Source organism: Jaculus jaculus, chromosome 6 (genome assembly GCF_020740685.1).
Source record: "Jaculus jaculus isolate mJacJac1 chromosome 6, mJacJac1.mat.Y.cur, whole genome shotgun sequence".
Lineage (NCBI taxonomy): Eukaryota > Metazoa > Chordata > Mammalia > Rodentia > Dipodidae > Jaculus > Jaculus jaculus.
The window spans coordinates 106,419,931-106,437,679 of NC_059107.1; the positions used below are offsets into that span (position 1 = coordinate 106,419,931).

The window sequence follows — 17,749 nt, forward strand, 5'->3', positions numbered from 1 at the left end:
AGAGAAGGTGAACTACTGCTTTGGGGAGATGAACTGGGGCTCCCTTCATGATCATCTGCTGCCCAGCAAGTGACAGCTGGAGTCAGTGTCAGTCATTCCTGAGCACAATGGCTAATGTCCTTGGAGAACAGGAAGGTTGAGTGAAGTTCCCAGCCCCTCAGTCTGCCTCAGTGGGGCCAGACACCATGGAGTGTGGCTTTTGCCCTTTGGCTCTCCCTGCCTGGTGCTTAGCTTTTTAGAAGCCCTATGCTGTTAGGCTGCTCAGCTACACACAGATCCCTGTGGCACACTCCCCTCCCTGCTAGATCCACTCCGGCCCATCATCCACAGCTTCTCCACCAGAAGTTGCTGTGATGAGGTAAACGTTCTGATATGCAGCATCCGGTTCAGCATCCACCAGCCACACGTGGCCCCAGAGCAAGTAACATGTGGCTGGTGAGCACTGGGAAATTAATTTTTAATTTTATTTAATTTTTAACTAATTGAAACCTAAGTGGTCACATGTGGCTACTGGCTACTGTGTTTGGGAGCACAGAAAATGGAAAAAGGTTCCATTTGCCTTCATTAAAGTAGGGAGTGCTGAATGGAGAAAATGAGCGCTGACTCCACTAGGTTCCCAGTGGAAAATCCTGATTTGCTCATAGTTTTAAGGGAAACAGAGGAGTGGAAAATTATCCTGACACATCATTAAGTTAGAATTATTAAGTGTTAAGGGCTTCAAGAGACAAGAATAAAGGCTACCACCTCTGGAATCTGTTTCCAGAGGCTCTAAAAAAGCTTGCCCCACCCCCTCCCTACACACACCAGACTTAGAGGTGGACAGCAATGGGCAAAGGAAGCATTTTAGAAACAAGAGACCCTGGCAGAGCCAAGTACTTAAAAACTCCGTGACTCAGAGCAGTCCTCTCTACTCAGTAAACCATCTGATCTCACGTTATCTGTTACAGCCTGGGCTCTGCAAAGAAGACAAGCAGAAAGGTTAGCAAGGCTTCGCTTAAAGGCAGAACACTGGTGCAGGCTGCTCATATAGCCAGAGCCATCTGGAAGCAATCTCACATTCACATCATGGACTTTTCTTCTTTGGCCCCTGCTCTCTCTACAAATCCCATCAGCCCAGGAACAGCTGCCGGAGAATCTGGCCCGCAGCCACGGTGAAGTCACAGCCCCCTCCCACGCCAGGGTCATCCTGGGCCCTCGGCTGGCTTGTCACCCCATGTGGCTGGATACAGGGCACAAAGACCACTGATCCTACATGAGAAAGCAGAATTACCAGCAGTCACAGGAGCAGGGACCTGGTGCCACAGCCAGCTGTGAGAAGCTGTTGTTTCATATCGCTAACATAGATGCTTGCCAGCAAATTATGGCCCGAGACAGCTCTGAGGGCTGCTGGCTGGGCCTAAGAGCTCTGGAGATGACACAATGCCAGCTACAATGTGCATCCCACAAGAGCAGGTCGACACAAAGAGCTGGGGAGGAGGGGCACGGGTTTGGGCATTCTGGCACCAGGACCAATGACACCAGGCACAGAAGGTGAGAGCTGAGTGTGGGCGATGGGAGTGCAAGGAAAGGCCGTACCAGGGCCCAAATCAGTGCTGGGTGCAGACAAAGGCCTTGTAACTCACCAACTATCTGAGGAGAGGGGAGGTGGGGGGGAGGAAGGGAAGCAACCAACTTCATTATGATGGGTCTGGTGACAATAACCTTTTGTCCTCTAAACAATCTGGGCCTGCCAAGCTGCTCCACAGTCTTTGAGAAAGCAAGAGGGTGGGAGCGAAAGGATCCCCGTCAGGAGGCAGCAGACTCATCTTTAATTACAAGACAAGGCTTCCCAGAGCTGACATCCTCTCCCACACTTCCTCCCTCCTGCAGACATGCCACAGAATGCTGGCATGATGTTCCTCTAATGAGAGCAGTCAATTTCCCTAAGCACAGGGAAGAGGTTTGGTTCTTTGAGGACCTTGCCCCACTATCACTGCTCCCCCCAAGTCACACACAGTCTCTGTGTGATGAGTAGGAAACACTGCAGTTTAATTTGGCCAGTGGTCACAGAAGGAGCTAGAAAACTCACGGCCTCTCAGCTCCTAACATGTCATTTGGTGCTCTTGTCCCATAAAGGACTGTCAAGGAGATAGCAATTCTGAATAGAGATCCCCTGCTTAGGTTTCTATGAACATTCAGAACTGAGTAAAGATACCTATTTCTAACCTGGAAGGAAAGGAGACTGGCAGACTGCACCAGAGAGAGTCCCAGATGAAGACTCAGAACCTGGATCACAGACTTGATGCTGACTTGCACACTGGTAGAAATTGAGTAAACTACTGAATCCGTCTGAGCCTTAATTTGTTCACTGTGAAATGGGAACAAGGGGGACACATTCCACAGTTGGCAGCTGAGCACAGGACATGTTAGACACCTGGGTTCATATCCCAGCCTTTTCTCCTATGAGTCTGGTGACCTTGAATAAGTTAACATCTGTGCTTCAGTTTCCTCATCTGCAAAATGCACTTAACTTATTGGGCTGTTTTAAGAGTAAAATATGAGGAATTAGAAAAAGCTCTCATTATAGGGCCTCGCCCAGTAACTGTCAACCAGATCCATTCCTATCATGATTAATGGGGGCAATGGGGAAATAAAGATCTCTAGGACAAGGAATTTACTCCAAGGATTAAACAGTTTTGCAGTGGGTGGACTTTTTGTTAGACATTTCAGAGAAATGAGTTCATAGCCCAAGGCTCCCTCTAAAGCCAAGAAACACAAAGGCGGGATGAGGCAGGGACATTTGAATGGTGAGCAGGACACATTTCCAGTGCTCACTAGTCTGCAGGCCACGGCTTCTATCCACTCGGTAATTAAGGCCTTTGTGGAAAAAGAAATAGGCTACAGATTCTCACCACCCTTTTCAAAAGTTAATTTTGCAACCCTTCTCTTCTATTGACAACTAAGAAACACAGCTGACACCATCTTTAAAAAACAACTGTTTGAACTGAGGCTTTCCGTAAGAGGTGAAAATATTTTTAAAAGGAACTGATTCAAGTTGGGGTAGTGATGGGTGGGGGTTTACGTAGCCTATGGTATACACTGGTTCAAAACATCCCAAGTTCCTCCAGCAAAGATATAGAGGGTTTTCCTTCTCCATGAGTCCAGTTCAAAAGAAAGGACAGGTGGGAGCACAAAGGTTTACATAAATCTCCACGCAGACCCAACCTGGGAGCCGACAGCCACGCTGGGAATCACACTGAAAACAAATCAAATCATGTCTGGCTGAAGCCATTCTCAGTCTTGGCTACTCAATTATTTAGCACCTTCTGTGAAGTTCCACACAATTAAAAATAGCCCACTTATGGACTGCTTGTATGCAAAAGACCATGCTAACGCACATGGGAGATGGCTGGGAGACGACTCACTTCTCTGAAACCTGTCCAACCAAGGGCTTACCCACTGCTACCCAAGTACAAGTGAAGTTGGATACGATGCAGTCCCTGGGCTTACATTAAAACAATTGTAAAATGAGGGGGCTCCAATCATTAATTATAGCTTTAGGAGATTGGAAAAGGAAACACAAGACACTAACACTAGCCCCATCACACAGCATGAGTGAATAGTTACAACCTTGGAATGCATCTCTCACATTAAAGTAAGGACGCCTGTCCTTGAAGTGCTTTCCAAAGAAACATTAAGTCTTCCCTCCCCACAACTTCCCATCAACTGACACTGAGGACCTGTAACAACACCCTAGGTATGATATATATATTTGGTCTCAGGGCTTCTGTTCGATTTACACTTAAGGCTTAGAAAGAATAGACAAACAGCTGTGTTGAAAGTTCAAGATCTCTCAGAAGAAAATTCATCCCCGCCCTTCTCCTGGACCATCCATGACACCGACATGCCCCTCCCCCTTCTGTCCACTAGCCTCGTCTTGTCTTCCACCCAGGAAATCACTGCTGCCTGTCTACTACGTGGCCAGTGTTGGTCAGGGACTAGCACCCGTTCAAGGAGATTACAGACTAATTGAGAAGACATACTTAAATAGGTCATTGGAACCATTGGTGGTATTTACAATCCCTCATGTTTATCCTTTGGCCTAAATCACTGTTTCTGGTTCATATCCATTTTTATTGTTTTCTGCATCTACCCACTTGTACTTAGCTCCCTAGACCTCAGGCATATATTTATTTTCTTTAAATTAATTAGGGACTTTACTGTATGGATGAATTATGTGTTGGTCCCATTCCCTTTGTGTCAGGCATATATTTTTATGGAGGTTTTCCCCTGGCCACTTCAATTTGTTTTTTGGAGTCAGTATACTCCAAACTTCTCTTAAGACAGCCTTCTGAACACATCATTTGCATTTTATTCTCTTATTCAGGAATATCCATAGCAACCTACAGCTCCCCACAGTAAATCTAAATGGCTTTGTCTGGCTTTCTGTGCCCCCTGTTACGTCCTGTTGATACAAGATCAGTCATCTCTTGGCTGTTTGGTCAGTCTCCTCTGTTGTAGATCTACTCTGTTTATTTACAAGTCACATGCATTCCTAACTTCCTTGCCCTTTTCCCAAAGTCTACAATATCTGGATGAAAACCTCTGTGTCTAAACTACTCTCACACTTGCCTTTAACTTTTCTGCATGAAGTGCTGATGGTCGTGACTGAAGACAAATGCATTTATAAGAAAACCTTATTAGGGTTAGAATGACTATTGGGCATTGAAACTCAGAGCTGAAAATATCATGAGCCCTTGCTGATAAATCCATTCCCATTTTAGAGCAAGTGCAAATATTTTGGGCTCAGTGGGCCATGTAGACTCTTGTAACTACAGGACACCTTAAGCCACTATGAAGGTAGCCTTTGTCTGCTATCCTAAACAAACAGGTGTAGCTGTGTTAAATTATTTACAGAAACAAGTGGTGGCCAGGCATTGGCTCCCAGGCCATAGTTTGCTGACCTCCTTCAAGAGGAACACTGGGTCTAGGTGAGGACCTGCTTTTCAGCTTGCAAAGGATAACCAGAAGTCCCTAAGACCATCAGCCTCTTGTCTCTCTGAGTAGTTTAACTTGTTCCTTCCTGACAATATGTGCTCTGGAAACAGACACCAGCTTAGAAGTCATCACCATGACAATCTGGGCCATCATCAGCTGTTAAACAGTTTTGATCAGTGAAGAAGTGATAATAAAAGTTCCTTTTTTGTCCTTGTTCAAGACACAATGAGGAAAGAAGAAACTGCTCTGTTCTTCTTCTGTCCTCCAGACTGGAAAGAAACCTCTTCATCGGGATCTCAGGGCAGAAGAGAGAACCTTCATGCATGCTTCTAGTACAAGCAGTGTGGTTTCACCAAGTCTTCATACCAATCCTGTTACATATGTGGCTCTTGTCATCCTGCCCATTATTCAGAAAGAAGTGGCCAGTGAGATCTTAAGTCTCCACTAGCCAGTGGCTCATGGCACAATGATCTTGGTGCTTCTATAGCTGTGTTTTGGAAATGAGATCCACCATGTCAAGAGTTCTTCCTTCAATCTGAATGTGATAAACCACAGTTCTCCTTCCATGTCTGCATGTTTTATATGTGTGGATTCAATCAGTCGTGGGTGGAAAATATGTTTTTTTAAAAGTATATGTCCTGAGAATGTCAACTTTTTTTCTTGTCATTATTCCCTAAACGGCATAGGGAAACCATGACTTACACAGCATTCACACTGGATTAGGTAGTTAAATAATCCAAGATGACTTAGAGTACACAGGAGGGAGGATGTGCCTAGGCTGGATGCACACAATATGCCACTTTATAGCAGGCACTTGAGCAACTCCAGATTTTGGTACCTGTAGGGCATCCTAGAACTAATCTCTTAAAGATACTGAAGGGTGCACATGATGAAAATAACTCATTACTTCCAGGCTTCACAGCAACTCCTCAGAGATGCCCCTTTTTCCCTACTTTATCCATGGAAAAATGTGCTCATAGGATTAAGTAGTTTATCCACCTTTGCTCATTTAGAAAACTCAAGAGTGAGGATTCAAACTCAAGCCATTCCATCAGTTAGCCCTTGGCAGATTTTCATGAGCCCCTCTATTTCTTTAATAGCCCTAGCCTAAAAGCATAAAGCCTCCAAATGATTGCACCTCTGGAAGTGAAGCACTTAAATCAGCTTCATGGGATGCAGTGTCCCTGAGGGGGTGGGGTTCAGACAACCACAGAAGCAAAGCTCTGTGACCTGAGAACTGGTTTAAGTGGCTATGGGCCCTTTCCTTCACCATGCATCTGGTTTCTGGTTGAATTTTCTGACCCCAACTGTGTAACTAGCTTCACAGGGAGGAAGTGCTTCCTCCAGACGTGCTATCGTGGTGGAGAGGTGGCGCAAGGGGCGTTCTTACCAGCCTGTCATGTTAAAGTCCCGGTACAACATCTTCTTCCCGAGCTCCTTTCTTTGGACTCTCCTTGGGAACTCCAAATGTGTGAACTCATTTCCCAGCAAATGAGGCTGCATGAATGCCTAATAGCCAGAAAGGAAAAAAAAAAATACAAATTTAGAAGTTAAAACTCAAGTATGTTTTGCAAATGGAAACAGGCCATAGTCCAACGTAAGAAACTTCTCTCATATTTTAAGGAAAAGTAAATAAATTTCACAATTTAAACACTAACAGAAGATGAGTACGTAAAACTCATGTACTTAGTTTATGAAGGGCTGTCATTTTTTTCATCTGTTAACTGCAATTTAGGACATAGGTAGCAGCATAAGGAAGAGACTGAGCTTCTCCAAAGTTCATGCTGTAGTTCAAGTTCAAGACGGTTTCTTTTCTTTTCTTTCTTTTTTTTTTTTGGCAAGATAATAGGCCAGCAAGTTTAACCTCTTTCCTCCCTGCCTTTCTCTGCTCTCGTCTCACTTAGCAAGAGTTCTCATCGTCTTGCCTTTGAAAGCTTCATGAGAGGCTCCATTCAACGCAAGTGCGGGGGGCTGCAGGGTGGTGCTAGATACAGCAGACAGGAACCCTTTGCTGGACCCCCTCCAGTTTGCTCTGCAGTCATTTGCTCCTGTCATTGGAAGCCTGTTCCGGAGCAGATGGCTTCTCTCCCTCCCCGCAAATCTCTGTTCACATTACAAAAGTCTCAAGCAAATAGCTATGCAGAGAGTGGCTTTGAAAAAAAGTTTCATAGTCATGTTCAAAATTCAAGTCTAGATATCCAAGAGAGGGTAGACCCACTGAAGTTGTAACCCCTTGCTAAGGCCACACTCCAGGAAGGATACCCGAACCAGTAAGACCTACATCCTGCCAACTCCGCGAGCCACATGGTGGAATGGATAGGCTGTTTTTTTTCCCTGGCAGGGAGGAGTGGGCAGAACACACTGTAGGGAGGCAAGGGATTCATGGCATAGGACAGATGGCTATGTCCTGTTTACTGCTACAAGTTGAGCAACCCGTATCGGACATGCTTGGGACTGGAAGTGTTTAGGACTGGAGGTGGTGGAATATTTCCATATCCACACTGAGTTATCTTAGGAATGAGGCTCTCAAGTTTAAATATGAAATTCAGTTATGCTTCCCAGAACACCTTCTGTATATAGCCTGCAGGTAATTTTATATAGCATTTTCAGCATGCTTGTGTTTTGATTGTTACCTGTCACATGAGGTCAGATGTAGAATTTTCTGTTTATAGTGTTAGGAGAACACTCAAACATTTTCAGGTTTGGGAGCATTTCAGATTCTGATCATTTGGATTAGGCATTCTTGAAATACAACAGACACCTCCCACAGCCTCCTTCCCAGGATCCAATGCAGCAGACTTCCACTATCCTCATTGTGACCTGGAGGCCTAATAAAATGCTAGTGACAGGAAGCTAAGTTTAGCAGGAGCCAAAGTTAGTGAGCTGAATTGTCTGTGCACTGGTTCTGCTTGGCCAGAGACAGCTCTGGGGCAGTGGTTATGGGCAGGGTTGGGGGAGGGTCATCACAGGATGAGATAGCTGGGTAACTAAGGGTGAGGAGACTTTGCCTTCTTGTTTGGTGGGGCATCAACTGGCTCCAAGTCTGATGGGAACCCTGGTCACTTTGAGGGGCTCTGAAACTCTACAAGGATGAGACTTGGGCTGCTAATGAGTATCAAGGGAAGCCTAATACAGGGTTTTACTAAGATGAGTTCACCTAGGAAGAAAGAGAATGAATATGCCACAGGACAGGCTGATGTTATGTAATAGGGCTAATGGTATAGCTCCTGAGTGAGACAGTATTGGATCTGCAGCTAAACCCTGCATTTGTGAATTGTGTGATTTTAATGGGTCAATTTCTTGGACCTCAGTGTCCTTATCTATAAAATGAGATTAATCCTATACTTAATGCTGCGTTTTCCTAATTATGTATCTTTAGTACACCAATCGTGGTTGGCTTTGCTCATGAAAAACAACCAACTGTATTATAAACTGATCATTGAGTCCAGTTATATTCTGAGTACTGTGCTCGCTGCTTTGTGAGATCTCATTTAATCCTTCTGATAATCTTAGGGGCAAGAATCACTATTTCATCTGTAGACTGAAAGTGTAAGATGAAAATATAGAGCCTCTGTTCAAAACTAAGAATTCCAGGACAGGGACAGTGGTGTATGAACTTAAGCACAAGGCCCTGTATGACCAGAGCAGTTGTATGTCTATGAAGCCAGCCAAACCAAAGGGAAGGGGAGGACAAATACCCCAAAGTTGTCCCTAGACCTGCACATGCATACAGTGGCACACATGTGCCTGTCTGCACAGCACACACCACACACAAAGTAAAATAAATACATGAACACAACAAATCTGCACACAGCAAAGTACCAAGGATGCTCCTAACATTAGTCAGAACAGTAAACAATGAGACAAAAATCGTTTAATACGAATAATTAAATAAGCTAGCAAAAACTCACACAGAAGAACTCTGTGCTACTGTTCACAGTGTTGTGCTAGAGGAAAGGTCACAATGTAGGTTGATTGGATATAAAAAGCAAGCCATCAAGTAATATGTATATGCGATAGTATAATACTGTGTGCTATGTCATATATATACTAATATATGACATATGTAAGCATATGTAAATGTGTGCTCTGTCTGAATGTGTCTCTCCAAATTCTTGTTGTCAGTAATCCCCAATGCAAACTTTTGGGAGATGTTTTGGGCCGTGAAGACTTTGCATTCATGCTATCAAGAGGACTTATGGGAGTAGATTTACATTCTCTTTCCCTTGTCTTCTGTCATAGAAGGACACAGCAAAGAGCTCATAGCAGATTCTGGAGCCTTGATCTTGGATGTGTCAGAACTTGGCGGGGAAATAGTGTTCTTTACAAATTACTCAGTCTGTGGTACTCTGTTACAGTAGCACAAAACGCACTTGGACCTGAGTGTGTAGGTGTAAAATACACTGAACACACAGGTGTACTTTTAACAAACAGGATAAGATCCACAGGATATTCTAGAGCACATTCTTTCACAAAGCCTATGACTAAGAGAATGATGGGATTGAGAATATATTACTGACAAAATAGCACCTGAGCTTTTTCTTCTTTTCCTTCTTTCTTTTGAGGTAGGATCTCGCTCTAGCTCACGTTGACCTGGAATTCACTATGTAGTGTCAGAGTGCCCTCGAAATCATGGCCATCCTCTTAACTCAGCCTCTCGAGTGCTGGGATTAATGGCATGAGCCACCATGCCTGGCAGTACCTGAGCCTTTAAGAAAACAACAGAAATAGGAAGCTATGGCATCAAAGTGTCCCTCAGTGGCCAACATGTTAAAGGCTGGGTCACCATCCCAGGGCACTCTTGGGAGGCAGTGGTATCTTTCAGAGGTGGGCCCCGCCAGGCAAGGTGACGTACTCAGAAGGCAGAGGTAGGAGGATCATGAGTGGGCTGCACAGGCACACAGCGAGACCTTGCCTGCACAAACAAGCCAACACAAATGAAGAGGAAAACAGAAAGAGTCGGCGGAAGTTCTGTCGCTGGGGTGTGCTCTTAGAGGAGACACGGGGATTGGAGCCAGCTTGTTCCCCTGATTCGTTGCTGCCATGAGGTGAGCACCTTGCTCCACCATGATGCTCGGTGTTGTTACGTGCCAACAACAGCAGCGACAGAACAAGTGACCACTCAACTGGAGTCTTCAAAACTGAGTCAAGGTCAAGTTTTTCTTCCCTTTGAGTTGATTTACTCTGATTGGGTCTTTGCGATGGCAACGGGAAGCTGACAAGCACACGGGGCATGGAAACTTGAAAGGCTCCTTCTCGTCCTTTTCACCTGAAGTGGGCCACAAAACTTAGCTGATCTCCTTCTACAAATACGTCACAAAGCTCATTCCGGGCTGGCTTGTGGAACATGCCCATAGTCCTGGCTACCCGGGACCCCAAGAGGACCGCTGGGTGAGGAGTCTGAGATCAGCAATATGGCAAGACCCTGAGGTGTACAAAGTGGAGAAGGAAGAGGAGGAGGGGCTTGTTTGAGAGAGGTCCTGCTCTGTGCATAGCAGAAAGGAACGTTACCCGGATACCAAGAAGAATCTGAGTAGCGTATTAACATGAGATCATGAATGTTTTTATTCTCCGAGCGTACTTATGCACGACTCTCCACAAAAAATGTCATTGTCCTGCCCCAACATACCTCAAAAGGGGCCCAACTGAAACTAAGGACAATTGGTGAAACAAGCAAGGGTGATGTTTTCCTGTGAACCAGATACCAGCACAAAGGGGAAGGAGACCAACACAGAGAAAAATCAACTCCTACCAAATCAGAGGGCCAGAGCCTCAGAGGCCCCCAACACCTCAGCACTGAAGCAGACCAAAAATGAACCCAACATGGCTCAGGGAAATTTTGCGGAAGAGGGGGCGGAAAGAATGTCAGAGCCACATGTTGGGTCATGATTTGCAGAGACATTTATCATACCAATAACTGGGGACTAACCCCACAGTGCACGACCCATTTACATCAACAAGGAGGGTCTAATGGGAGGGGGTAGATCACAGATGAGCCTAAACAATGGTACCAAACTGCCTGTATTTGTTGAAAAGAAAACTAATAAATCAAATTAAAAAAAAATATCATTGTCCTTTTTCCTTTCGCTCTTTGTTTTTTAAAGCTCCCGTGTCACATACAAATTGCATTAACTGAATGTTATGCTTTCCTCAATCTCTCTATGGTGGGAGAATCATCAGACACGAACCCGGCAGTAGACAAATGCTCTTGTCTTCATCGAGGGTAACTGCACAAGTTCCAGGCACTTTGCCTCCTAACAGGAGGACGTGTCGACCCTTGAACTGTGTGTTACCCAGATGGCCTTGTGCCCTTTGTTTCTGGCACCTATCTGCCTGTATAGCTATATTGGATGACATGTTGATGCCCATACTTCCAGTTGAGCTGGTACCTCCATCACTACTCTGACATCTACAGGAGTCACTATATTTCTCCCTCTAAGGAAGTGACTAAGGGTCAAAGGACTAACACTGCCACCTGTGACTTGGTGGGTTCTTCACATGCAAGACATTCACAGTCTCAACAAATGGCTTGTTCCTCCCCCAAGGCTGCATTCCATCAAATATAACAAGGTATTTATGAAATCAACCAACATTTTACTACCTCAAGAAAGAAAGCAAAGGCCGCCAATTACTACATTGTGCACAATGCTATCTTACCACTTCAAGTGTTTGTTTTTCTTTTTGAAGGGCTCTTAAGGTAAATTTTTCTTATCTATCACACTTGTGCATCTTACTAGGGGATATATAAGTAAAGTGCAGCTAGTGTGCATGGTAGGGACAAACTTACTGTCCTTCTAAAGTACACACAATCCCTGTGGTGAGGAACACCCACCGTTAAGTTGAAAATGCATTTGATACCTCTAGCTTGCTGAGCACGAGACACTGCAGAGCGCCCGTGACCCTAGGTATCCCATGACAGACAGGAAGCTGTGGCTCACTGCTGCTACCAGCATGGAGACAGAGCAGTACAACATACCACTAGCCTGGCAATAGACAGAAATTCAAAATTTTGGTGAATGTATTAGAGCATGCCTATAATGCCTGAAGCAGGACGATCACAAGTTCTAGGCCAGTGGGGGCTACATAGTCAGACCTGTCACAAAAGAAAACAAACATAAACTTAGCAAAAAACAAAAAGCACAACAACAAAACCTCAGCATTTGAAGTATGGCTTCTACTGAACGTGTATCACTTTTACAATACCATAAAGTCATAAAATGCTCAAGTTGAACCATAATAAGTCAAGCACCATCTATGGTCTTTGTAACCTTTCTCAACACTGTTTCACACATAGAATCCAACATCTCTCATCATATTTCACCTCTGAATCATGAGTTTGTGATTTTCACTGGGTCCTGGGTTTCATGAGGGCACTGACCCTGCAGCATTTTTAAATAGCCCACCACAGGACGACATGCCTCAAAGCCCAGCAGTGCGGAAGTCCTCAAGCCAGCCTGTCAGCTGTCTACAGCTACTTACCCATAACTCCCTCTGTGGGAATGTGGCTGACCAAGTCTGATTCATTCCTCAACCTACTCCTTCCACATAGCTACTTTGATCCCAAGAAGTTTTATCTGGAGGAATTTTCCCCAAGTTGCTTGACATCTGTCCCGCAAGTTGGTATGATGGGGTTCAGGACACAGTATCCCAAAACATGGTACCCTGAGAAAAGAGCAGGGCAGGAAAGACTCTCTTGCTTTCTCCTTGCCCTTTACCCTGCAGTGGGTCATAACAGCCTCATCTATACCTGTGGGAAAGAAGAGATGGGACATAGGAGACTCCAAAGAAACTTGCCTTGCTAAGTTTCCCTGGCTTATTCCCACCAGGTTAAAACCCGCTGGAGAATCCTGTTTTTCCATGATGCCCACTCTCTGTGAAGCTTGAGCTTTAAAATATACAAGTTGACATGTTTCTTTAGGCTCTCATTTTCTTTTTTAAAATTTTTTATATTTTTTATTTATGTTTGAAAGACAAAAAGAGGCAGATAGAGAGAATGGTGCACCAGGGCCTTAAGCCACTGTAAACAAACTCCAGAAGCATGAGCCACCTTGTACATCTGGCTAATGTGGGTCCTGGGGAATCGAACCTGGGTTCTTTAGCTTTGTAGGCTAGCACCTTAGCTGCTATGAGCTTTCATTTTCTCATAAAGTAAAACACCTTTAATGTGACATACTTTTATCTCACATGCAATCTGTATTACATGAATTTGTGTGCTTTATCTCTTATCAATCTGTCTTTTGGTATGGGGTCCTCACCATGAACCTCATTAAGGGATTACTAAAATAAATCTTCCCTTATTTGTAGATAATTGTTCATTTATACTTGTATATATGCCAATGCCAAGCCTGTCATACGCCTACCTACAATGAACTGAAAAATATTCCAACTTCAGTTATGTTAAAAGATATATGGGAAGCCAGGCATGGTAGCACATGCCTTTAATCCCAGCACTCTGGAGGCAGAGGTAGGAGGATTGCCCTGAGTTCAAGGCTACCCTGAAACTACATAGGTCATCCTGGGCTAGAGTGAAACCCTACCTTGAAAAAAAAAAGGTATATGGGGATGGAGAGAGGGCTTAGAGGTTAAGGTACTTGCCTGTGAAGCCTAAGGACTCATGTGTGACTCTCCAGATCCCATGTTAGCCAGATGCACAAAGGTGAGGCAAACACAAGGTTGTACATGCCCACTAGGTGGCACAAGTGTCTGGAGTGCAATCGCAATCGCAATGGCTGAGGCCCTGGCATACCAATTCTCTCTCTCTCTCTCTCCTTCAAATAAATAAATAAATAAATAAATAAATAAATACATGGTATATGGGAGAGAATACCTTAGCTCTGAGGACATCCTTAATCTCACATTGATACTCATGCTACACCTTTAGAATATCTTGATGGTGGTTTCTCTGCCTATGTTGATAACTGCCTTGGAACACGGGGCATGATGTCTTTTCATAGTCACGTCTGCTGTAGAACTGTAAGCTTTCCGTCTGTACCCATCACATATTGTCACCACTCTCTTGTCTTTTAAAATCATTATCTGTGTGTATTGGTTAGCATCCTTACCAGCACCCTTCCCATTCCCTGCTGGTGCACTTGGCAGGTCCTCTGAGGTCACAGCAACTCAGGAATCATGGCAGAGCAGAGCAAACACATGGCTGCTTAATGACAAATGAGGCTGCTAAACTATACAGGAAGCTCATGGTGTTCAAAACCACCCATGGTTCTCAGGAGAAAAGGCTAGTGCTGTGGATGTCTCCTTTCTTGCAACCTCATGAAAGTTGACATATAATACTTATATGTACATATGAATATATGTTCAGAGTCAGAAACATGGCATCTGAGAAATTTCTTTTTAACTACTAATAACTACTAATAATTAAATACTAATAAATATTTCTACCATTGAATATTGATTGCTTTCTTACCTTCCTTTTTTTTTTCCTTTTCTTTCTTTATTTTATTTTATTTTTTTTTTTGAGGTAGGATCTTGCTCTAGCCCAGGCTGACCTGGAGTTCACTATACAGTCTCAGGGTGGCCTCAAACTCACAGCAATCCTTCTACCTCTGCCCCCTGAGTGCTGGGATTAAAGGCGTGCACCACCACGCCTGGTCTCCTTTCTTTTTATGTTGCTAGGGGATAGGACCTAGCTAGGTTAGTACTCTGCCACTGTCCTACATCCTCTGCCTAGATTTTTATTTTTATTTTTTTAAAAAAGAGGAGGAAGGCTAAGAAAGATAGCTCAGTGGTTAAAAGCATTTGTTTGCTTGCAAAGCCTGATGGCTAATGGCCAGGGGTTTAATTCCCTAGTACCTATGTAAAGCCAGATATACAACTGGTGCATGTGCCTGGAATTTGTTTGCAGTGGCAAAAGGCCCATTCTCTGTCTCTTTCTCTCCCTGCTTACAAATAAATATATATATAAAATTATTTAAAAAATAAACTTGGGCTGGGGAAATAGTTCAGCAGTTAAATGGTACTTGCTTGCAAAGCTTGCTGGCCCAAGTTCAATTTCCCAGTACCCACATAAAGCCAAGATATATCACACGCATCTGGAGTTTGTTCAGGGCAGCAAGAGGCCCAGGCACACCCATTCTCTTTGACTTCTCTATTTCTTTCAAATAAATAATTATTTTTTAAAAATTAAAGCCTAAAAATTACTGTTTTTTTTTTTTTTTGAGAACCCAGTGTTTTAAAAAAGGTTTAAGAAAGTTTGAGAGAGCCAGGCACGGTGGTGCACACCTTTAATCTCATCACTTGTGAGGCTGAGATAGGAGGATTGCCATGAGTTTGAGACTTGGGTTAGAGTGAGACTCTGTCTCAAAGAAACAAACAAACAAAGAAGAAAACAAAATGTTGAGGAGAGCTTCCTTGTTCCTTGTGTCAATAATTTTAGGGAAAGCAGAAGCCATTGAGAGGAGACAAGCAACAATGGTCCTGGCTCCCATGCAGGGAGCCTGAAAGCCCATGAATTCCTGACTGTGAGCAAGGAGGCGTTTTGAGTGGCAGGAGCAGAGTAGCTAGGTAAGCGGGAATTTGGAAACGTCTTCCAGCTTGTCCGGCACTCGATGTCAGGTCAGTTAGAGTTTCTTCATTTGTACTGGCTTGGCTGGCTGGAAGGATTGCTTACATCAACATTCTTGAGTCAAGGGCAAAAGTGATTTTACTTCAAATTCACTAGAAGCAACAAGTCTCTGAAGTCTGTCAAATGCAGAAGAATTTCTTAGATCATTTTAAGCAATAAAGACTAATGATTTCTTGGTTCTGAAGTGACATGATTCATGAATAATTTCGGCATGGCTTTGTCCACCTCCCCTACCTGAGCAGTTGATATATACGTATCCATAACTACAGCTTCTTCCCAAGGCACATTGTAGAAGGATGCTAACCTATTAAACTGTGGACCAAATCCAATCTGCAAGCAAGCACAAACTAAGGACCCATGACACCTACAAAATGGAGCACCTGGCCACTCCTCAGCGTTCCTCACTTAGCTGATGTGTTTGGTAGGCTTTATAGCCTTCTCTGTATTTGCACGTACACATGTTGGAAACACCTGCACAGTGACGCGAGGTAGAAAAAGAAGCCACTAGTCATACTGCTACATTTAATATGTTCATTATTATTTTTGTGTGTGTGTACAAAAAAATCATGGACATGTCCATTTTGGATTTACTTAACTTTTTGTAATTTGATAGAAAACTTCCCAAAGAACCATGTATATCTCAGTCTTGCTATACCATTTAAAACTGAGCTGTGAGCCGGGCTTGGTGGTGCACGCCTTTAATCCCAGCACTTGAGAGGTAGAAGTAAGAGGATCGCTATGAGTTTGAGGCCACCCTGAGACTACATAGCAAATTCCAGGTCAGCCAGGGTTAGAGCAAGATACTACTTCAGAAAAAAACAAACAAACAAACAAAAAACTGTATTGTGTTTTTGCAAACCTAGAAATATCTAAATAATGAAGATACCTCTTCTATACTTAATAAGTGTACAGAATAGAAATCTACAAATTAGCATCTCAGACTATAGTACAATGTAAAATGTGCCTGCCTTTTTTTGTTTGTTTTTTGGTTTTTGGTTTTTTGAGGTAGGGTCTCACTCTAGCTCAGGCTGACTGATCTCAGGGTATCCTTGAACTCATGGTGATCCTCCTACTTCTGCCTCCCAAGTGCTGGGATTAAAGGTGTGTACCACCATGCCTGGCTCTGGTTTATTTTTTTTAAGGCTTCTTTTTGTATTAATTTTATCCTACATTTGAGGCTTTCTTTCAAGGAAGCATAACAGAATGAAACTGAGAGAAGGGTGGAGATAAGCCTCCACTTCATGGGTGCAACACACACATCACCTGGGCGGAAAGCTTGGTAACCAGTGCCCTTACAATAGCCTGTAAAAATAATAAACCTGTAGGGCACAGGTTTGCCAAAGAAAAACTAAAACATCTCATCACTAAGTATTCTGGGCCGCTGAGACCAAACTTATGGATGTGGTTTGTCGCCAGGGACAAGGCATCTTATCTCCGGAAAGGCTGCTGAGGAGACTACTGTACTGTACTACTTCTGGTTGCACAGCAAAGTGAGGTAATGATGGGGCATCTTCCTGTGGCCGTTCTCCTTCCTAGTGTTAGGCAAAAGTACTGGCAGAGAAGGCGGGGGTGAAAGCACTGGCAAGAGATAGAAACCATACTCCAGTGTGGGTCTCTTAGTGCCCTGAGGGATTGGACTTTGTGATGATTGTGAAGAGGAGACACTTTCTGAAACTTTCTCTAAGCACACTCTAGAGCAAACTTGGGAGGAAAGATGTATAGAGTGGGTGAGAGATCTAAACTAGAGTCTGTTCCATTCTGCCACACTGGCCGTGGCTACTCTCCTTGGCAGGGCTGAGCTCAGCGTACCTTGACAGATTAGAGGAAATAGGAACCCACGACAGGCTTCCTAGTCCCCAGGGAGGAAATCCAGGCCGTATTATGGGAACAGACCAAGGAGAGGGGACTTGTGGCCAAGGCTAAGCACTGAGCACAGGCTTCCACTTAAAAGTATCCGCTAGGAACATAAGAAGCTTCTTCACATTCTTCCTCCTTTGTATGAAAGTTCCTTCTACCATTTTGTGGTCAGCTGGCCAATAAAAAGACTGTTAGGTTTGGGGGTACTCAATGAAAGGAATTTAGGTGAGAAACAGGTAAACTCCAATACAGGCCAATGATACTGGACTAGAGTACGAACAGAGGGCTCTCTGCCCGGAGCTCACTCGGTGTGGAGACAGGGGCAGGCTTACA

General features: G+C 44.0%; 1 protein-coding gene across 1 annotated transcript in view; it reads right to left on the reverse strand.

The window, feature by feature from the left end:
* The window catches only part of Ppm1h (protein phosphatase, Mg2+/Mn2+ dependent 1H), a 281,291-nt gene that overhangs the window by 85,684 nt on the left and 177,858 nt on the right, over positions 1–17,749 (reverse strand). Inside the window, exon 6 of the mRNA XM_004650050.2 lies at positions 6,368–6,486. Within this exon, the coding sequence (XP_004650107.1) occupies positions 6,368–6,486 (119 nt within the window). The remainder of the gene's footprint in view (positions 1–6,367; positions 6,487–17,749) is intronic.